General features: G+C 41.2%; 2 protein-coding genes across 4 annotated transcripts in view; one reads left to right on the forward strand and one right to left on the reverse strand.

The window, feature by feature from the left end:
* Positions 1-3270, forward strand: part of asap3 (ArfGAP with SH3 domain, ankyrin repeat and PH domain 3) — a 43495-nt gene extending 40225 nt beyond the window's left edge. For all 3 annotated transcript variants that reach the window (XM_080783224.1, XM_080783226.1, XM_080783225.1), the window contains exon 26: positions 1-3270. In XM_080783224.1, the coding sequence (XP_080639350.1) occupies positions 1-75 (75 nt within the window). In that variant the 3' untranslated portion in view covers positions 76-3270.
* Positions 3271-15897: 12627 nt separating this feature from the next.
* LOC308328997 (uncharacterized protein) lies at positions 15898-17364 on the reverse strand (the record flags this gene model as incomplete). Its single annotated transcript, XM_080783143.1, has 1 exon — positions 15898-17364. The coding sequence occupies exon 1, from the start codon at positions 16567-16569 to the stop codon at positions 15898-15900; it is 672 nt and encodes a 223-aa protein (XP_080639269.1). The 5' UTR covers positions 16570-17364.
* Positions 17365-24171: the final 6807 nt, after the last annotated feature.

A 24171-nucleotide genomic window follows, 5' to 3' on the forward strand; every position in this document is an offset into this window, starting at 1 on the left:
GTTGGTCACATAGACGGAGACATGTCCAGGACGGGGAACTTCCCTGTCAACTATGTACATAAACTTGCAGACTGAAAGGACTTGGGATAGCCTTCTCATAGAGGGACTACTGTATGTTCATATACTAATGGATTGGACCAGCATGGGATGCTTAATGAAATGTTATCCATACCCTCACATTGCGCGGAGCATGTTCATCGGAGAGGATCACATAATTCCCTTCAATGATGTAATTCTCTGCAGACTCAAGCTAGAGGATTTGGACAAATTTGGATCTCTTTCATGTGAGGAACCGTGGGATACCTGAGGATATGTAATGCACAGTACCCTTCAATAGTCTTTCCTCCAGGAAACCAAGATGAGAACCGAAGACTTTCAAAGCCTCCCACTCAAAGGAAAAGGTGTTTCCTTTGTAGCTCATTCTTGGTATTCTAACTCGAAAGGATGGCGTGTTTTCATTGTGGTGCATTTAACTATGAACCACTGCTCTTTGGAAATGTATACTTTTTCCACATACCGTATGTAGCACGGGGTCAAAAGTAAACTATTTTTAAATCAGTTTTTAAATTACACAGTTGTATGACAAGGATTGCTATAGATGCTGAGACATAACTGCAGCCCTGCAGGAAAAAAAATGGATGTACTTGATCTTTTTTTATTTATTTTTATGAAATCCCCTCGAGAAGCTGCAAAGCCATAAAAATGTGCTTAGCAAGCTTCTGCATAGCAATGAATAGAGTAGCCGTAGTCTTTACACCAGAGACAGAGGAGAAGAGGTTGATATGAACTCAGAAAGTGGCCACATGCCTGTTAGTCTGTCTCCAACAGAAAGCCAAGCCTCCTGGCTGCCAGCGCAGGGCGCTGAAACCTTAGCCCCCATGCACCGTCTAACCTGATTTTGGGCACAGATCCAGCATTGACTGCTCCCTGGCAGGATGGAGGGGAGAAGATCCAGTTCCTTCTGGCTCCAGGAATACGTCCCTAGAGAATAAGGACGGTATGTTAGAAATGAGGCTCTGTAAAGAAACTCTGAAAAGAAAAGGCCTCTGTTCTACAAGGAAATAGCACTTGGAGATAGGAGTGTGCGTTAGTACCTCTGTTGTATAGTCATTTGTTCGGTGAACATAAAGGCGCACACTTCTCTAAACACACTTTGTGAGTCTGAGCGGTTGCAGGTACTGTATGCACATGCCAGCTAGAATCGTCCCATATTGGTTTTTCAAGGCGGATACCGATATTTGGGAGCACAGGAAGGCCGATATCAAGCGATTCTATTTTCCTCTAAATGTTTCTATATCCATAATAACAATTAGTGGAATAAAATAAATCTGCTTTATCGGCATCCTTAGTCACCGGTCCCCGTATGGTGCAAAATGCGAATATCAGCCCGATTGATCAGTCAATCCGATATATATAACTATCTCGAATTGCCAGCCTAAATACCATGTCGATGTGTGTCCCCTAAGCTGGAACAGCTACAGCTTCTCTCATGCCGCTGTTGTATATATTGTGCATTTTCTCATTTGTTTTGCTATTCCAATCCCCAGAATAGATTTTGGTTACAGCTGATGTTTGCCGTCTTGTACTAATTTGACGTTAATGTTCTTGGTCGCATGGAGAATACTGTTTCTCTGTTCGATTAGCAGTCTAGACTCTAGACGGTCCTCTGAGAGGGACAGGAAAGACACCATGTACTGTAATGGAAACTCACTTCCTCTCTACAAATATGTCTTTCTCAATAACACACTTAAAATGGTTATTTTATACCTTTATTTACCCATGGTTAGGCATGTAATGATAGATTGTAAATCGATAAAAAACAATTCAAACTGGTTTGAAATTCTTATCATAATGCAAACACCAGAGGGCACGTAAAAAGGAGAAAATACAGTATCTTTGTAAGAGAATTGATAAAAAAGTATTTTCAGTCATTTGCTACTGTATCGAAAAAAGGATAAGAGAAGAAGGGGGAAATCATGGCATTCCATCTTTAAAGTAACTCAGTTTCATTAACATAGTTAAAGTAACTCAAGATTTTGCTATGCAGATTGCATTTGCTGTCCTGTATGCATTCCCGTGTCCATGTTTATTGTTTTGTTACTTTGTTAGGGAATAATTAAACATTAATGTTTAACACAGACCAGGTTATGATAGCAAGGCAAAGGTTGACTGCACGAGTCTCCACTTGACCATAAATATAAGTAGGAACTCCATTGTTAAATATGTTACCACACATGTAAACACTGTTAAGGAGTAGATCAATAGAGCACGCAGATACAATAGAGGGTATGCGCGTGACCTCATCATCTAACCTGGAAGTTATGCAGGAACGCCTACTGAGTGGGAAAAACTACTTTCTGGCCTTGACAGCCCATTCATCCAAACGACGATAAACTTTGCCACTCGATTTGCCATTCACTTTATGTGCATACCCTCTATAGATGTTGGCTTTTGTAAAGTATACATAACAAATGACATTACCCTTTTTACTGTAAATATTACATTTGTTGTCCACATTTCACATTGTATGATACTGCACATTTCATTATATATGTTGATATGTCTTTCTGTTCCTGGCATGAGTAGAATAAAGTGCTGTCGCTCTCAAAGCCCCGAGGGCTAGTAAATGGACTGTCTCCTTCCTGCCCAACATCAGTAACCATGATTTGAATAATTTAAAGTTTGAGCTCACATACTGTACAAGACCCCCTCCCGACCGTAACTCAGAGAAAGAGGAGTGGCCACTGGCCAGCGAAATTAATAGTCACGCTAAATTGAACAATGCATTATTTCAAGAAACTGATTCAGTCTTGACTGGTCTATAGAGCTGCCAAATGAGTTGTTCAATTTAGCTCAATTATAATTCTTCACTTTGTGAAATTCACAATGTGCATGCTTACTGACATTACTATAGCGTCATTTACATGTATATGTCATACATTGTCATTATCATATGTGGTCTGCGCCGGGCACCAGACCTAGGTCAGCAGGGGAAATGTTACCCATGTTGTGATAAAGATTCCAAAATATTTAAAGAAGTCATTCAATCACTGAATTTGACCACCACACCACTGGGAAGCTTAATGTCTTTTATTTTATTTTTTAGACTCTGTACAGCTTGAATCTCACTGTGGTTCATGTGCTGAAAGGGAATGAGAATGACAGAGTGTTCAATGTCTATTATACTTCAGTGTCAACTGCAGCAGCAATGACTTGTGATATCAAGAGTTTTACCGATCTGGTATAATAAAATAAATGAGTTACTCAGAATTTACGGATATCACTTCTCAAGTGCGTGTTGAGACTACAAAGTATAGACTACAACATCTTTGACAGGTAAGCACACTGAATATTTTATAATCTTTCAGAATATAATTAGATTTAAATAACAGAAAACCATCTAATCTGTCTAGTCTTAAAACATTTCTCATTTACAAAGAACAAATTAGACTGCAGCTACAGTATAGTCTAACAAAGCAGACAAGATTAATCCCAAATCCAGTATAGCATACAAAAGAGGCTAATAGTATAACTATTATTTATTCCAATTGGCAATTAAATTGATAGCTTTAGCCAGAGACAATTTCTTATCACATAACATACAGTAGTTGACACAGAAAGGCCCTTTCGCCAACCCCACCTAGGTTGATTGCCCTTTTCTTAACACTGCATGCTTTGTAGCAACTGTAGGAATATAATGCATAAAATGTCAAATAAGCCTTTTAACAGTGAGGTGCATGCCCACAATGTTTAGGTGCCCCACTCTTCCTGTTACCTCATCCATTGCATCCCACCACTGCACATTTGAGCTGCTGACCCTCTGTCCTGGATCCAGAGTGATGTAACAGCAACCTGCCACTTACACAACAGATCACCTCGCTGACAGTCAGCATAACCATGCTGCTCTGCTGGGACCTAAAGTAAGTGGCCCATATTCCCACACACATCCTTCCATTAGGGTTGTGTTCTTGTGTTCTGGTGAATTTAAGACGTTTTATACTTTTATCAGGCTTGCTTTACTAGCATTGGAAAATGATGGGTACAATTTCAGCCATTAAAACGCAAAACATAGGCCTACAGAAATTGATTTGATGACTGAACCAATATGCAAGACCCATCTTTAATAATAATAACCATTATTTAAGTTAACATCTCTGTATGATTTCATGCACTGCCCTAGACCCCCAAGCAGTGGGTCTAGGGTCCTCCCCCAGAAATGTAGTAGATGTAAATTCCTGTGTTCTGTGAATTTTGGGAGTTTGATACCAAATCCAGGGGAAATGGCAATGCAGGAGTCCTGCAGGATCCAGGTGTGTTGGCATCCCTTGGTGTGTGAGGCATCAGGCATGCGATAGAGTTTTTGTTGCATAATGTACACTGAACACTCAGTGTGTTCCCAACACTCCATTCACTTACTTTCCCCCCCACCCATCTACAGTATTTGTGTATGCACAATGCATTTATCGACGCATATTGCACACTCGGTATAATGGTAATCCCTGATATGAAGAGTGAAGCTTCCATTAATCTGAGGATTTGTGTGGATTCTGATGGTGGAGTACATGGCGAGGCATTAATGGTCGACTCCACATTCAAAATGTGTGCATCCATGAGTCAGGTTTTTGTGTCTGATTTTTGCATGCCAGTGTTGTGCAACAAAAAAATTAAGATTTAAAGGCTCACAACATGTCGCATAATGTAGCGGCTGTAGCCACTCGTTGTGAATTTGTAGATCTGAAATAATTTTGAATGCAACACTGTCTGGCACTCAACTCAGTATCAATTAAGCATAAGCCTGTATGCTTCAAAATAATACGGAATTGGGGGATACTTTATGTGTCTAAAGTCCCATTTACTCAGATTACTCTGGTGCTCACTTCTTGTCTAAATCCGTCTGAATGATGTGTTTGCATAAGGGAACGACGGGGGTGGGTCAGGATCATCAGCTTAATGGAACTTCACAAATCCTGTCTTGCGGTAATGAGCACTTGGAAGTGGGATACATTTTCTGTAATTCTGTCCCAACCATCTACTCTGTCTGAGTGCTTTGTTATCTAACCACCATTTAAACGGATTGAACTGAGAATAGAGTCATGGATACAAGTATACCAGGATGGGTGGGTGGGTGGGTGGAAGGTTGAATAGACCTCCTCACCATCCCAGTACACAAATACTGTTTGGGAGAAAACAAATCTGTGGTGATATAAATATGGATTTATATAAATGTTAGCGTTATTATTGTGGGCTGTAGAGTCTCATTCTATTGAAGCGGTTTTCTGCTGAACCGGCACAACCACCATGCTGCAGCTGTTAGCTGCTGCAAGGTGACTCTAGTACCACGTATCCTGCTACCCTAATAGACAGGGGTACATGAGCACCTGGCCGTTCATTCGTGCTCTATCTCCGACCAAGCCACACTTCCACCACACATCTCTCTATGCAAAATAAAACCTGCACACTCCCACAAAAGACATAGACTACATTGCATTCGCCAAAAATGTCTTCTTTACTGTTTAAATATTACTTTTCTGAAACACGCTATTCTTGCTCAACCTCAACAGCCTACGTCAGAATCGTCATGTTGGCGTCTACTACGCCAACTACGTTCACTTAATGGGGCCAGTCCTTCACAGTGACACACGCGTTAGATCAACCACGCGACCGGGATGGTTTCTACCCCTCAATGTCGTGCCTACTCTACACTGCCATCCCAAGTCCCCTCCCCCTTTCACTGCTCCTGTGTGTGACCTGTGAACTACTCTCTGACTGCACTGTGGCTTGATTTATATGTGCGAGGTTGAAATGTAATGCACATAAATTAATTATAGGTCCAGCAAGCAAATCATGATTGTCTGTTTGTGCTCAATAGGTCACCATCACATTCCGATTTTAGGTGTTGTGTTTTCTATGACATTTATTTGGGCCAGTAGTTTCATATCTATCCTTTTTCCGACCAACACAGAACATGCTAACGGTGTTAGCGCGTTAGCATCCATCTTGCTTTTGATTTATATGTGCGAGGTGGAAATGTAATGCACATAAATTAATTATAGGTCCAGCAAGCAAATCATGATTGTCTGTTTGTGCTCAATAGGTCACCATCACATTCCGATTTTAGGTGTTGTGTTTTGTATGACACTTTGGCCAGTAGTTTCATATCTATCCTTTTTCCTTTGACCAACACAGACCATGCTAACGGTGTTAGCGCGTTAGCATCACACAGCTTACAGCGTCAGTGTTGCATGAATACTTTCAACCATGACAATGCCGACTACTTTTGCTACACACACTTCCCAAAGATTATGGAGATGTCTTTATTTTTTTTTTAAGGTTGAGAAATGAAATAATTATGGTCGTTTCTAATCTCAGCATTTCACAAGAGAAAGACGTGGATGCCTTTCGCTGCGCTGTTGGCGTTGCCATGTCTCATAGAAACAAGTAAATAGGTCTTTAAAAAGAATCCCAAAACAAGCGCATATAACAGGGGTCTGTAACCTATTTTAAATGAAGTGCCATGTTTTTATTTTCTAGATAGTGAGTCAGCCACAAGCTCACATCACAACAATAATCCATGTAATAATCACAATAACAATACTAATAATAATAATCATAATAATCCTGCTACCCTAATAGACAGGGGTACATAAGCACATGGCCGTTTATCCAACAGCTTTCTCCGACCCAACCACACTTTCACCACACATCTCTATATGCAAAATAAATTCGGCACACTCCCAGAATACATATAGGCTACATTTCATTGAAAGAAATGTCTTAATTACTGAATAAATATTACTTTTGTCAACCACGCCATTGTTGCTCAACATCACCAGCCTACGTCAGAATCGTCATGTTGGCGTCTACTACGCCAACTACGTTCACTTATTGGGGCCAGTCCTTCACAGTGACACACGCGTTAGATGAACCACGCGACCGGGATGGTTTCTACCCCTCAATGTCGTGCATTTGCTGCGCCCTTCTAATGCTGCGCCACGCCTACTCTATACTGCTCCATGCGACTCGAACAGCGTCAGCAGCAGCAGCTCCGAGCCTCCGTCAGAAAGGCTGCCCACAGCACTGCACAGCCCCACACCCAAATGAATCGAATGAATGAATAAGGCGCTTATATCGCTATTGCTCAGTGGATGGGACATTTACATTAAAAGCAATCGGATGGACGCGTGGATAACGGCATGGTTGTGTGCAATCGGAGGGAAAGCTTCCATAATCCATATAGCTTCCATGCTAGCTGCTTCAGACACAGGGGAGGGGAGGGAGAAATAGTGCGAAATAGCGCTTATGCAACAATTACCCTAAAACACAAACACCTCAACTCGATGTCATTGTGAATAAGAATTTCGAGCGAAATAATAATTTTTGGAAGGACACTTTCACCCAGTATGAAGCTAAATGTGGAAGCCGTGTGTGTCACACCAAAACGGCTGACCTATAGAATCCTGTAACCAGCCTCTCGCACTGCCTGCGAGTTGGCTCCGTCTAAGGCTCCGTCTTATGAGCAAATTTAGAACTTCCGGTCTGACAGCTAGCAGATTTAAGACATCCGGTTGCTTTCAGAATAAAATAAGATTATTTAATTCGTTAATTAAATAATTTTTACATTACATTATTAGTATTATTATTACATTACAGTTATTGTAAAGACACACATTATGTTTCTGTGTAAAAATAAGTAATTAAATAACATAAAAAAGTTATCTAAATGGATAAATGCTATTCACTGGAGTGCATGGACTTTATAAAGTGGACACTGGACAAAAGACGGCTCCGCCAGGAAACTATCTGGACATACCCACGCGTTTGGGAAGATGTCCTCTACCACCCCACAGTCTCCGCTAAGCGGGAGAGGTGTAAAATTCACAGCAGCAGAGCTTCTACTGGGGTCAATGCAAAAAAATGTACCGTTTCCGGACCCAGAATGGACACTGGACAAAGAGGCCTCCGCGAAGCAACTATCTGGACATACCCACGCGTCCGGGGAGATGTCCTCTACCACCCCACAGTCTCCGCTAAGCGGGAGAGGTGTAAAATTCAGAGCAGCAGACCTTCTATTGGGGTCAACACTCAAAAAAGTGCCGTTTCCAGACCCAGAATGGACACTGGACAAAGAGGCCTCCGCGAGGCAACTATCTGGACATACCCACGCGTCCGGGGAGATGTCCTCTACCACCCCACAGTCTCCGCTAAGCGAGAGAGGTGTAAAATTCAGAGCAGCAGAGCTTCTACTGGGGTCAATGCAAAATAAATTACCGTTTCCGGACCCAGACTGGACACTGGACAAAAGACGGCTCCGCGAGGCAACTATCTGGACATACCCACGCGTCCGGGGAGATGTCCTCTACCACCCCACAGTCTCCGCTAAGCGGGAGAGGTGTAAAATTCAGAGCAGCAGACCTTCTATTGGGGTCAACACTCAAAAAAGTGCCGTTTCCAGACCCAGAATGGACACTGGACAAAGAGGCCTCCGCGAGGCAACTATCTGGACATACCCACGCGTCCGGGGAGATGTCCTCTACCACCCCACAGTCTCCGCTAAGCGAGTAAATGGGTGCTTATATTTCTATGTGAAATGTGGTGATGCTGGCATCACAATAGATGCCAGCATCACGCTGCCTCCGTCTAATAAGCACATTTACAACTTCCTGTTTGGAAACCGAAACAGATGCTTCTGACATTTGCCTGTGCGTGCTTAATCGTTGTACTTCTGAACACATTTCCCAAATCTCAGTGATTTATCCACACATCGCTCTGTGTGTGTGTGTGTGTGTGTGTGTGTGTGTGTGTGTGTGTGTGTGTGTGTGTGTCGCGTCGCCCTCCAGCTGCAATTGCGAGTGTGCGCTGTGTGCAGGGCACACTACTGAGTTTAAAACCACAGCTGAAACATGAAGTGGAGTCTGTCAATTCCCGCAATTTCCTTCTTCCCATATTGCGCTGCAACGACACTAGGATTGAGCCCCCCGAAGGGGGGCGAAATTCTAGTACCAGTAATAAAAAGACCTCATGTCCCCTAAGGAAAAAAAACGTTACTGTATATTGTTGTACTGCAAACAGCTTGTCTTGAGATCCCACTTGATGTAAAAGCCTCATCAGTTTCAGTTGAACAGTTTCTAACACAATCCCACAGATAATAATAATAATATTAATAAACTTTATTTATATAGCACTTTTCATGTCATAGAATGCAGCGCAAAGTACTTTACAGGGCAGAAAAGAGAGAAAAACACAAACGTAAAATAGCATTAAAACAAGCAAAAAACTCAAAGATGAGCTACCCTATATAATTATTTATTCACTGTCAGAGAAATAAACACACTGGAACATTTCAGGCAGTTTCCACATTTATTCTAATCATTCGATGCCTTTATTATAAAACGTTCTGATTGCCTAAATTAAAATCTATCCTTAAAACATTTATTAGTCTGGTACATTTTGTGTCTGCACTTAAGTAAAGGACTCTGTGAACAGAAACTTTAGCAAAACCTTCATTCTTTCACTGCACAGCAAAAGCATATGAAAAAGCAATGCTAGTATACTGTACTGCTAGGTTGGGGTCAATTGGCTTTCAACTGATGAAGTAGAATTGATTTCTTTCAGCAAACGGGTTCTTAAAATTATGTTAGACATTAGTTTTGGAATTTCAGGTTCAGTGTGCACTTTTAGCTGAGATTGAATTGACCCCAAACCTGTTAAAGTTATGGATATAATGTTTTGATTCAAGATTCATAGACAGTTATATTCTTAAACATTCACACACATAGTAATTATATTCTTTAATTAATAAACAACAAAACCATTTCCGTGAAGATTTAACTATAACCATAAACAAATCTTAGACAATAAAAAAAAAGAAGGAAAGAAAACATACTGTGCTTAGCAGAACAAAATATTACACTACCATACTAATTAGCACATTCAAATGATAAAGAAACATTTTACTCTATTATTGGACCTGTGGTTGACCAGTGTACCGCCCATGAAGGGGTATAAGACCTTTTAAAATTGTGTCATCCAGTACGTCCAGTTTGGATTTGAGATCAGATGTAATTTCTGGAAGAACAAGACTATAATATGAATAATCGCTTGCTATTGATTGAGTTCATATGACCCTTCAACTCCTATACTCAGTGGTGTACCAAAAATAGCACATCTACAAGCTCACAAAGCATGGTATTGCAACACGCTGTACTGTCATACAACTAAGCAGGCTTTATAGGCCTACATGCCTGTTGGGGACAGGTTAGACAGCTCGATGGTTGCTATGGTTACTATGGTCACGTGGTGTCAGACAGGTAGTAAAAGTCAGCTGTTCACCGGTGGCATTTTCATGAATGGAGAGAGAGGGGGTGAACGGGGAATGTCCAACTTTGTCGACCGCAAATCACTTTAACTATGCTGTGATAACTTTAATAAACATAACAAAAGCAGTGCCCTGTCCCGGAGCAATGATTCTCGCACGACAGCCATTAAAGCAGCGAGTCTGACAACAAAAACTTTTCCTCGATTTAGCCTCTCGGCGTCATACGACATACGGTATAGACGCCCTACATTGTCGACAAAGACGGCCCTGGGGACGTGCTGTCCTCCTCCAGTCTCGCTGAAGAAGGTGTTGAAGGCGTCGTCTGCTACACCAACAGTCTTATCACTGGGCATCCGTCCGTCAGGCTGTATGCCATGCTCCAGACAGTACAGCTCCCAGCAGGCATTGCCCATCTGGACTCCGGCTTGGCCCACATGCATAGAGATACACTCACGCATTTTGTCTGTTCGATGCTGAAACCTTAAAAACCACCACGTTGACTCCTGGATCATTGGGAGGATTACAGAGACAATTCCAGATCGGAACGGACTTGTTCGACAGGTCCGGATCAAGACCCGGACCAGCCTTCTATGCAGACCTGTGACAAAGATCTGCCTTCTTCAGGAGTCTATGGAGTCGTGAAGGCTTCGCTCCTTTTCCAAGGACCTGGATTTACTTTTTCCCTGATATTGGAGTACTTGACTTTTTTCATGACTTTGAATTCGTTTTGTTTTTGCGTGGGGTTCTTTTCAAGACCGGCAATGAACTATGAACTTCTTGCGCACAAAAAAATCGCAAAAAAGAAAAGGTGTGAAAATAATGTAATGTAACCATTTTTCAACATGAACTGAACCTATGTATTGATAATTATTACTGTCTTATTATGTAATAATTAGGGGCCGGAATGTTGGGGACAGGTTAGACAGCTCGATGGTTGCTATGGTCACGTGGTGTTTGGTGGTGTCAGACAGGTAGTAAAAGTCAGCTGTTCACCGGTGGCATTTTCATGAATGGAGAGAGAGGGGGTGAACGGGGAATGTCCAACTTTGTCGACCGCAAATCACTTTAACTATGCTGTGATAACTTTAATAAACATAACAAAAGCAGTGCCCTGTCCCGGAGCAATGATTCTCGCACGACAGCCATTAAAGCAGCGAGTCTGACAACAAAAACTTTTCCTCGATTTAGCCTCTCGGCGTCATACGACATACGGTATAGACGCCCTACAATGCCTACAAGAGGATTTCTCGGCATGATAATATATTGTGTGGAACTACATGTAGGCTATAATTGTTTATGTCTACATTAAAGGGTTTATTGTCAACATCAACAGGTTAAACAAGCTGCTAAAGTGGATATTCAGTGATAAAAATCTAAACAAAAACTCTCAATAAATAACATTACATTCATTATGCAAGTGGGCCCAGAGATCTTTGGGTGTTTTTTGTATTTTTGTTCTTTATCATTCATAGAAAAACACAAAAAGGTGCAGTGCCTCAAAGGTGTGTGGAAGAAAAACACACAAAGAAAGCAAAACCAACAAACTAAACGTTTTCAGCCCAGATAATGATAGTTATATGGTGGTCATGAGTTCACCATTATCATCTTCATCAGTATCATAATCATTTCCATTATTATCTTCATTACCAGTGCACAGACATTGCATAAGGCATTATTAAAACAAACAAAAACAGTATATCGAAATAAGTTATAACAATAGCTATATTTTGTAGATAACCAAGAGTTTACATTTACAAGGCCTTCTAGACCTCTTTGTTGCTGTCATGTTTCTGCTCCCTATGGTTTGGTATCTACCCTGCCTGCACAGAGATGGAAGGCAGTAGGTCCCGTGGACATTCAATTATAAGGTTATCATGGTAATCTAAAACCTATATGCCATATGCTTTAAAACCTCTTAAAATCTAATCCCATTTAGAAGTAAGAAATAGCTTTGTCTCAAACAAGAAGTATATATATTCCTGCAACTATATTGAAAAAAGATCTGTTTAAGCCCTTTTACTAATAGTAGAAAAATCAGCAAAGATAAATAGTGATCTCAATATGATTTGCTGCAGCCTACAATCAATACTGGGGCATTTACCACTATCACATCTCATTCGACTATCGACATGCATCACTTTAATGGTTGTGTTCACCTAGAGTTACTGATGCAGACAGCCTGTCCTCGAAGCAATGCATCAATTGCTAGTTCAATACTTTGACTATTACAAGGACAAATCCCCATCCCAGCATTCCTGATGCATCCCAAATGATACACTGATGTTTTCCAGGCAATCATACCTCTGCTGCTCTGCTGCTTCTAGATTTAATTTGAATGAAGGACTAAGCTATTGAATAGTGAAAACATTTTTGTTTCTTTTAAACATGATTCTTAGGAAGCAAGAAAACAAAGCCCAACAAGCATTTTAGCATTAGTCTCCTGGAGATCAGCACTAACAGATGTATTGTAGAAGTGGGGGCAGAGTGGGATGGCCTAAAAGATAAGCATAGGAGAAGAAAACATGAAATGGATGGAAAGAGCAGAAACAAAAAGAATCTTGCCCTATTAGGTAGAAACCAGGTCACCTACATGGGGAACTGATACATTGCTGTGGCCATGGTGAATCATTATTGATTGACCATCGCCTCCTAACAAGATCTATTGAATAAAGTGATTGACTGCAGAACGACATTGTCATTATGACAATAGGTTTGTCCCTGAACAGCGCTGCTATGACAAAGTATGAATGAATATTCATTGTAAAGATTAATCAGTTTCAACAAAGATTTGTTGTCTAACACATTGTCTAATCGCGCTATACTGTACAGTTTTTTTATTTCTCTTTCCTTGATAAGAATTGAATGTCACCAGTGTCCCTACTGTGGTGCATACAATCTTCGTAAATTATGATCCCGTTGTTTTGGATGCAACTCTCACTCTGTCTCACATGACAGCACGAATGATCAGCAAAATGTCACTGTCTCCTCCTTTGCTCCCATTAACATTGCATACAGTAATGGTTTAGTCTAAGGCCCTCATTTATTAATCGAGTGTAAAATCTGCCACAGATTCGAGTGCAGGTTTCGTAGTACACCCACGTCGCCACGGCATTTATAAAGTGATCGCAAACAGCTGATCCTTCCTTAATTTCGTTCTGACGTTAATAAATGTGACGGCTGAAATCTATCTGACACGCCCTATGAAATCAAGCCTCACCCTCGTTTTTGCGACATGAACAATTGTAATACGACGGCTGGTAAGTTTGGTAACCACTAACCGGTTACAGGAAAAAATACGTTTCTCCCATGTCTTGCTGCCCGCCTCTGGCGCCTCACCCCCCTCTCTCATACACACACACACACACACACACACACAGACGCACACGCAACTTGCAAGCCCAACTGGTGTCTTGTTAAATAAATAAAGAGCGAACACCTGCATGAATTAAATAAAGTTTCCCTCTCACCTCGCTTGCCTTGCTGTCATGTCCACGCACGCACGCACCTACATGACACCTCGACATCGCATCGCCATGAATGGAATTAGTTTGTAGGCTGGCCTATATTAATTTTACCCATTCGTGCGCTGTGCACGGCGAAGACTGCGCACTGCTGTGATATTAAAGTCCTGTAGGTGACTGCCTTGACGACATGATAGCCTCTCTCATGCAGCATGAGAGAGGCTATCATGTCGCCAAGGCAGTCATAATCAACGTTTATGTAGTGATTTGATCATTGATGAACGAATCATAAACATATGGATGAAGGCTTGCCGCGGCTAGCTGGTATGTGTTGGCGACGCACGCCGCGGTCCCGTCCTCCCTCCCGACCCCCGAAAATGATCTCGCTTTTATCTGAACTGTCAAAGCACTTATTTAAATGGTGAATGATTAAGCCCCTTACGCCTATAGCCTGCTAGTAGGCTACTTACTACAAATAGGCAAGCTGTATGCTTGTCATTGTCACTTGGAAATAAAGGCGTGCAGTCCATGTATGCCTTTTTAAAAATAATATCATAATCACATATGCCGCATCACCGCATGCGCTCCAAAATCATCTCACAAGTGCGCTTGCATAACAAGGCCAGTAAAGCACTGTTTTAATAAGCACAAACTAATACATTGTAAACATGTTATATTGTTTTTAATTGCGCGATTTTAATTACTTGTAAAGTTGGAAATCTCTCCCTTTTTTTAACATACACATACCGTTTTATATTAACATTTTAGGAGCGAAAACATATGTTTAGATGCCTGTGACAGCGTGTCAGCAGTTCAGACAATGCTGCTCCGCTTGTGTAAGACAGAAAAACAGCCAAGGAAAAAGCGTAAGCAAGCTGCCGACCAGACGTGGGTTTTGAACGTTGTCACGTTCAATTTCAAGCTTTGCCGGAAATGGTAAATGTCGAAAATGTCGGCAATTTTGGCGTGCACCCATATTTTGGCGTACGCACGGTTGATAAATGAGGGCCTTTAAGTGTATACCCAACATTACACAAACAAGCAGTGTCAAACACAAGCAATTTTCCTTTACAGTACATTGCTCCACACACAGCCAGTTCCAGTTCATTTTCAATTACTGCTATTCCTAAATCCCGGAGGGAGATTCTACAGTTCTCTATAGATACAGTGTTTGGTGGATACATTCTGAGGGTTTCTTGGAACAGAAAACACTGAGGGTGAAGAGAGACGAGGGGTTGCCAGGTGACAAAATGAATGAGGCCACAGGTGGAATCATCCCAGGCATAAACTCCTCTCCTCTTTTATCTTGCTCCCTTGCTCCCGCTGTCTCTTCCCTGCCAACAATATTTGGCCGCTGAGTGTGGTGGCCAAGGCACGTTTTCTGAACTGTCAATGTAATTTCCTTATCAGCACAATACATAGATGTTTCTGTTTTCTTTACTAACCTCTGTTTTTCATTCCTCATCCTACCTCTGTCCGCTGGCTTTATATAACAATGCAGCAAATATTCTCCTTCCCTGCCCCTCTTTCACTCTCTTTCTCAGATTCTTATTCCAGCAAACTGGCCAATCTTACATAATCCTCCCAATCTCTCCATCGTCTCTATATCATTTCTGCATAACCTGAGTGATGTGCTGAGAAAAAACTCCTTTTACCATGTTACTATAGTCAATCTTCAGACCACTTCACGTACGATCTGATCTGGTAAAAACACTAACCAATTGGAGACCTCACATTCCAAGCTAGATCTCTTGTCAAACCATTACACTGAAACTGCAAAGAGCAGAGCATCTGCACAAAAACTGAACACATGAATGATATCTTGAAGACATCGTGACTAGTACAGTTTTCATCGGTTTGCTAGCTATTGCCATTTCCTCAGCGATGCACCATAAGTCTGTGTGTGCTGATCCTGCAGCTCCTAGCTGTAGTAGTAGACACTCAGACCATGAGGACCTGCCTCAAGATGCAAGAGCAGAATAGCGGAAAAGGACAGCAGCCAACCAGGTCAATGAATAGTAGCTAATAGAGAAGTCTATCCATGGTTTGTATGCAAAAAAGCAACGAATGCAAAAAAAAAAAAAAAAAAAAAGCTCTGAGTGAACACAGTCCTCCAATGTTCTATTTGTGCTTGACAGGCCATGGGAGGCAGGTACGCAGCCCCAGCATAGAGGAGAACACGATGGTGGGACGATGTTTCTTGAACCGCAGGCCTTTCTTCAGCCGCTGGGTGTTCTCCGCCACATACAGCTCCCCCTGCTGTACCTGCCCAGAGATGCGGGACACCTTCTCCCCTTGAATGACCACGTCTCGTTCCGAGTGCACGAACACCTCCCTCAGCTCCTCCAGATGCCGCTCCATGGCATGGATGACCCGCTGGCGCTCCTCCACCTCCAGGAGGTGGCGCCGGGCAGCCGCAAATTCCATGCTGGAGCTGGGTGTGACCAGCTTGGAGGAAGGGGCCGTGGCGGCGCCCGAGAGTGGTTCTGACCCCGCGAGCAGGGCCCCGGTCACCCTCTGGAAGTCCCCCATGGAGATGGAGCGGCGGGTGGCCGGGGAGGCCAGCGCCAGGAGGGCAGAGACAGAAGTGGAGGGGGGCATGGCTAACGGGGGCAGAGGGGGTGGAGATAACGATGAGGAAGAGGAAGAAGGAGAAGCCTCGGGTGGATGGAGGTCGGGGTGGGGGTCCGCGTTGGTGATAGCTGCCACCAAATCATCTGTAGCAACCTCATCGAGGTCGTCTGTGTGTTGCGCTTGTCGTCTCTTCATTTTCAGTGCTGTTGTCTCTCCCATGCACTTTCTCCGTATTGTCACTGCCCTGTTGTTGCTGTTGTAGTTCTTCCTCCCGTGTCAGGCAGCAGAGTAGAGCTTTAGAAGAGAGAGCATGGAGAGCGTGATGTGGAGTGATGCGGCTCGGCCGCCTCTCCATTCATTAATAAGTGAGCTGAGCCAGGCTTCTGGCTGCTTCTGCGTCCGTTCCGCTGAGCTGGGGAGGTGCTCGACGGCGCCTCATTGGCTGCTCGGCTCGTGACCACGTCAGCCAACGAATGGCCAGCCCGCCTCTCTGCTGCTGATGCTAGCTAGGCTGTCATGTCCTCTGGTTTACTGTCCATTCCCCATCCTCATGCTGTGCTCAGCTCTGTTTCGCAAAGAGAAGGGTCTGTCTGTCCTGGATGGATGGAACTGAAAAACACAGATTGATTGAATGAAGAATGAATGAATACAGATGAGTCAGGACTTCATCCTTTCCCTCTGTCTCTCTTTCCGCTTGTCGTTTGGCTCAATTTGAGTACTATGAGCTATCCCTCTTACCAGCTGCCCCCCCCCCCCTCCACTCTTTATCTCTCGTCTCTCCCATGGCTGGTTGCCCCTAGCAACACAGTATCGACATCAGATGGCAAAAGCAGGAAGGAGGGGCGGTGCTCTAGTTTCTCTCTCTATCTCTCTCTTTCTTTATCACCTTCCCGCTCACCATTATCATTCTTTCCCAGTATTACTTCCCGTACTGCCTTTCCAGTAGGCTATTCATGCCTTTTCTTCCTCTTCAGTCTCAAACTGTATTATCTCTCTGCCCATAAGAACTGCATGTTGGCCAAATAAACACATTCATAATAATGCAATTATTTATTATCAGTGTAGTTGCCGATAGGCAAGCAGACTATTGTTATTGGTCTTTTTCCTATCCTCTGTTTGGACACGATTACACCCCATTTTAATTTTATTTTCTGGAAAAAAAGGATCCCTCGATATTTACTCAAGGCCCACCAGTACCCAGTGTTTGGGAAACACTGCAATACAGCACCTAGATTTCTCTTGGCCTTCCATTGCTGGGTAGTGGGTAATATTTCACTTTATGTCTAGACAGCTATTGACCGATGACCGGAATTGGGATGGTAGAAGTGCAGTCTGGGTATGGAGCCATCACACATACTGCAAGTAAGAGAACACACACACACACACACACACACACACACACACACACACACACACACACACACACACACACACACACACACACACACACACACACACACACAGTTGGGTCAGCTACTTCAAAAGCGTAGCTTGTACAGCTACAAGTAGCTCACCACGGCAGCAGGTGAATCAAGCTACATTTCTGCCCCTGGAGAAATGTACACAATTACACACTCCTATGCCATGGACCTGGACCAGTGGACACGCTGCACCTTCAGCCTGCTGACCGATGGGTCAGCCCCATATACGTTATCGATTGAAATATGAATCTACTGTGCTGACTACAGCAGGTCCATATATAGGCCTAGTTATAATGCCCATTAGAGCTATGGACCAGAGCTAGACTACACCATGATATATTTAGGAGTACAATAACTTTGCATTGTGAATAAAAAGGTAGCCACAGTGTGGTTGCAGTGTAATGCAGCTTCATGTATTATGATTAAAAGTGCATTCTGGTATTGTGAATCAATGATTGAGAAAAACATCAGAGGAGTTTTGTGATATATTTGGTTTAGCTGACATTCTAATAACTGACAATGCAGCCAGGCCTTTAGAGGGCAGCAACGGACCATCTTGGGGCACACACACACACACACACACACTGTTGAAATGTAAAATTTACATTTCAACAAAAGGACCTGTAAATGACAACACAAAAACTAAGGCACTGGTGTCGTACTTCTGGTTTACCGGAACGGGGTGCAACTCCCTGCAGTGCCCTGCTCAATTTGTTGTATTTAAATGGTTCATTGGTCCATGGCATTGCAATTTCCGCAATTTCCGCAATTTGCAATTGCCGCAATTTTCCACAATTCCTAGGAAACACTACGCAATTTTTCCGCAATTTCCGCAATTTCGCAATTTTTCCGCAATTTCAAAATTTCAAAAAACATGGGCTATAACCCATCGTTTTTTTCATTTTTTCATTTTTTTCAAATCCTCAAAATGATGAAAAACGGCGTGCCATAGTATGCCACACGATATGGGCTATAGCCCACGGTCCAAAATAATGAGAAACGAGGCTAACCTTTTTTTTCAAAATTTCAAAAAACATGGGCTATAACCCATTGTTTTTTTCATTTTTTCATTTTTTTCAAATCCTCAAAAATGATGAAAAACGGCGTGCCATAGTATGCCGTACGATATGGGCTATAGCCCACGGTAAAATGATGAGAAACGAGGCTAACTTTTTTTTTCAAAATTTCAAAAAACATGGCCTATAACCCATCGTTTTTTCCGCAATTGCCGCAATTTTTCCAAAAATTAAAAAAACTATGTGCTATAACCAAACGTTTTTTCCGCAATTTTCCGCAATTTTCCACAATTCATACGTAAAACTCCGCAATTTTTCGGCAACTTGATAATGTTTCTCATCCTCCGCAACACTCAATTTTTCCGGTGAATACAACACATTTAGCAGGGCACTGTAGGGAGTTGAACCCCGTTCACGTACGACACCAGTGCCTTAGCTTTTGTGTATTCAACTATTTGGGTAACATGTGAGCTTTATCCTCTAATTCATGGGCCTGGATGATGAAAAACGGTGTGCCATAGTATGCCGTACGATATTGGCTATAGCCCACGGTCCAAAATGATGAGAAACGAGGCTAACTTCTTTTTTCAAATTTCAAAAAACATGGGCTATAACCCATCGTTTTTGTCATTTCGTCATTTTTTTCAAATCCTCAAAAATGATGAAAAACGGCGCGCTATAGTATGCCGTACGATATGGGCTATAGCCCATGGTCCAAAATGATGAGAAACGAGGCTAACTTCTTTTTTCAAAATTTCAAAAAACATGGGCTATAACCCATCGTTTTTGTCATTTCGTCATTTTTTTCAAATCCTCAAAAATGATGAAAAACGGCGCGCTATAGTATGCCGTACGATATGGGCTATAGCCCATGGTCCAAAATGATGAGAAACGAGGCTAACTTTTTTTTTCAAAATTTCAAAAAACATGGGCTATAACCCATCGTTTTTGTCATTTCGTCATTTTTTTTTAATCCTCAAAAATGATGAAAAACGGCGCGCTATAGTATGCCGTACGATATGGGCTATAGCCCATGGTCCAAAATGATGAGAAACGAGGCTAACTTTTTTTTTCAAAATTTCAAAAAACATGGGCTATAACCCATCGTTTTTGTCATTTCGTCATTTTTTTCAAATCCTCAAAAATGATGAAAAACGGCGCGCTATAGTATGCCGTACGATATGGGCTATAGCCCATGGTCCAAAATGATGAGAAACGAGGCTAACTTTTTTTTTCAAAATTTCAAAAAACATGGGCTATAACCCATCGTTTTTGTCATTTCGTCATTTTTTTCAAATCCTCAAAAATGATGAAAAACGGCGCGCTATAGTATGCCGTACGATATGGGCTATAGCCCATGGTCCAAAATGATGAGAAACGAGGCTAACTTTTTTTTTCAAAATTTCAAAAAACATGGGCTATAACCCATCGTTTTTGTCATTTCGTCATTTTTTTCAAATCCTCAAAAATGATGAAAAACTGCGCGCTATAGTATGCCGTACGATATGGGCTATAGCCCATGGTCCAAAATGATGAGAAACGAGGCTAACTTTTTTTTTCAAAATTTCAAAAAACATGGGCTATAACCCATCGTTTTTGTCATTTCGTCATTTTTTTCAAATCCTCAAAAATGATGAAAAACGGCGCGCTATAGTATGCCGTACGATATGGGCTATAGCCCATGGTCCAAAATGATGAGAAACGAGGCTAACTTTTTTTTTCAAAATTTCAAAAAACATGGGCTATAACCCATCGTTTTTGTCATTTCGTCATTTTTTTCAAATCCTCAAAAATGATGAAAAACGGCGCGCTATAGTATGCCGTACGATATGGGCTATAGCCCATGGTCCAAAATGATGAGAAACGAGGCTAACTTTTTTTTTCAAAATTTCAAAAAACATGGGCTATAACCCATCGTTTTTGTCATTTCGTCATTTTTTTTTAATCCTCAAAAATGATGAAAAACGGCGCGCTATAGTATGCCGTACGATATGGGCTATAGCCCATGGTCCAAAATGATGAGAAACGAGGCTAACTTTTTTTTTCAAAATTTCAAAAAACATGGGCTATAACCCATCGTTTTTGTCATTTCGTCATTTTTTTCAAATCCTCAAAAATGATGAAAAACGGCGCGCTATAGTATGCCGTACGATATGGGCTATAGCCCATGGTCCAAAATGATGAGAAACGAGGCTAACTTTTTTTTTCAAAATTTCAAAAAACATGGGCTATAACCCATCGTTTTTGTCATTTCGTCATTTTTTTCAAATCCTCAAAAATGATGAAAAACGGCGCGCTATAGTATGCCGTACGATATGGGCTATAGCCCATGGTCCAAAATGATGAGAAACGAGGCTAACTTTTTTTTTCAAAATTTCAAAAAACATGGGCTATAACCCATCGTTTTTGTCATTTCGTCATTTTTTTCAAATCCTCAAAAATGATGAAAAACTGCGCGCTATAGTATGCCGTACGATATGGGCTATAGCCCATGGTCCAAAATGATGAGAAACGAGGCTAACTTTTTTTTTCAAAATTTCAAAAAACATGGGCTATAACCCATCGTTTTTGTCATTTCGTCATTTTTTTCAAATCCTCAAAAATGATGAAAAACGGCGCGCTATAGTATGCCGTACGATATGGGCTATAGCCCATGGTCCAAAATGATGAGAAACGAGGCTAACTTTTTTTTTCAAAATTTCAAAAAACATGGGCTATAACCCATCGTTTTTGTCATTTCGTCATTTTTTTCAAATCCTCAAAAATGATGAAAAACGGCGCGCTATAGTATGCCGTACGATATGGGCTATAGCCCATGGTCCAAAATGATGAGAAACGAGGCTAACTTTTTTTTTCAAAATTTCAAAAAACATGGGCTATAACCCATCGTTTTTGTCATTTCGTCATTTTTTTCAAATCCTCAAAAATGATGAAAAACGGCGCGCTATAGTATGCCGTACGATATGGGCTATAGCCCATGGTCCAAAATGATGAGAAACGAGGCTAACTTTTTTTTTCAAAATTTCAAAAAACATGGGCTATAACCCATCGTTTTTGTCATTTCGTCATTTTTTTCAAATCCTCAAAAATGATGAAAAACGGCGTGCTATAGTATGCCGTACGATATGGGCTATAGCCCATGGTCCAAAATGATGAGAAACGAGGCTAACTTTTTTTTTCAAAATTTCAAAAAACATGGGCTATAACCCATCGTTTTTGTCATTTCGTCATTTTTTTCAAATCCTCAAAAATGATGAAAAACGGCGCGCTATAGTATGCCGTACGATATGGGCTATAGCCCATGGTCCAAAATGATGAGAAACGAGGCTAACTTTTTTTTTCAAAATTTCAAAAAACATGGGCTATAACCCATCGTTTTTGTCATTTCGTCATTTTTTTCAAATCCTCAAAAATGATGAAAAACGGCGTGCTATAGTATGCCGTACGATATGGGCTATAGCCCATGGTCCAAAATGATGAGAAACGAGGCTAACTTTTTTTTTCAAAATTTCAAAAAACATGGGCTATAACCCATCGTTTTTGTCATTTCGTCATTTTTTTCAAATCCTCAAAAATGATGAAAAACGGCGCGCTATAGTATGCCGTACGATATGGGCTATAGCCCATGGTCCAAAATGATGAGAAACAAGGCTAACTTTTTTTTTCAAAATTTCAAAAAACATGGGCTATAACCCATCGTTTTTGTCATTTCGTCATTTTTTTCAAATCCTCAAAAATGATGAAAAACGGCGCGCTATAGTATGCCGTACGATATGGGCTATAGCCCATGGTCCAAAATGATGAGAAACGAGGCTAACTTTTTTTTCCAAAATTTCAAAAAACATGGGCTATAACCCATCGTTTTTGTCATTTCGTCTTTTTTTTCAAATCCTCAAAAATGATGAAAAACGGCACGCTATAGTATGCCGTACGATATGGGCTATAGCCCATGGTCCAAAATGATGAGAAACGAGGCTAACTTTTTTTTTCAAAATTTCAAAAAACATGGGCTATAAGTTATAGCCCATGTTTTTTGAAATTTTGAAAAAAAAAGTTAGCCTCGTTTCTCATCATTTTGGACCGTGGGCTATAGCCGAGGCTAACCGAGGCTAACCGAGGCTAACTTTTTTTTTCAAAATTTAAAAAAACATGGGCTATAAGTTATAGCCCATGTTTTTTGAAATTTTGAAAAAAAAAGTTAGCCTCGTTTCTCATCATTTTGGACCGTGGGCTATAGCCGAGGCTAACCGAGGCTAACCGAGGCTAACTTTTTTTTTCAAAATTTCAAAAAACATGGGCTATAAGTTATAGCCCATGTTTTTTGAAATTTTGAAAAAAAAAGTTAGCCTCGTTTCTCATCATTTTGGACCGTGGGCTATAGCCAATATCGTACGGCATACTATGGCACACCGTTTTTCATCATCCAGGCCCATGAATTAGAGGATAAAGCTCACATGTTACCCAAATAGTTGAATACACAAAAGCTAAGGCACTGGTGTCGTACTTCTGGTTTACCGGAACGGGGTTCAACTCCCTACAGTGCCCTGCTAAATGTGTTGTATTTACCGGAAAAATTTAGTGTTGCGGAGGATGAGAAACATTATCAAGTTGCCGAAAAATTGCGGAGTTTTACGTATGAATTGTGAAAAATTGCGGAAAATTGCGGAAAAAACGTTTGGTTATAGCACATCGTTTTTTGAATTTTTGGAAAAATTGCGGAAATTGCGGAAAAAACGATGGGTTATAGGCCATGTTTTTTTAAATTTTGAAAAAAAAAGTTAGCCTCGTTTCTCATCATTTTGGACCGTGGGCTATAGCCCATATCGTACGGCATACTATGGCACGCCGTTTTTCAACATTTTTGAGGATTTGAAAAAAATGAAAAAATGAAAAAAACGATGGGTTATAGCCCATGTTTTTTGAAATTTTGAAAAAAAAGGTTAGCCTCGTTTCTCATTATTTTGGACCGTGGGCTATAGCCCATATCGTGCGGCATACTATGGCACGCCGTTTTTCATCATTTTTGAGGATTTGAAAAAAATGAAAAAATGAAAAAAACGATGGGTTATAGCCAATGTTTTTTGAAATTTTGAAATTTTTGAAAAATTGCGAAATTGCGGAAATTGCGGAAAAATTGCGTAGTGTTTCCTAGGAATTGTGGAAAATTGCGGAAAATTGACCAAGATGGCTTATATGCGATCGTTTTTTGAATTATTTGAAAAAAAAAAAATCAAAAAAATTCAAAGAATAATTTACTATAACCCATCGTTTTTTCCGCTCCTTACTAAAAAGAAAAATAGAAAAAAATCAAGTACATATCTTGGTCAATTTATCTCTACTAAAATTGAACGTTATGGGAAATAAAAAACAACATTTAGCAAGGG

This window comes from Protomyctophum bolini (assembly GCF_963924005.1).
Source record: "Protomyctophum bolini genome assembly, chromosome: 15".
NCBI lineage: Eukaryota > Metazoa > Chordata > Actinopteri > Myctophiformes > Myctophidae > Protomyctophum > Protomyctophum bolini.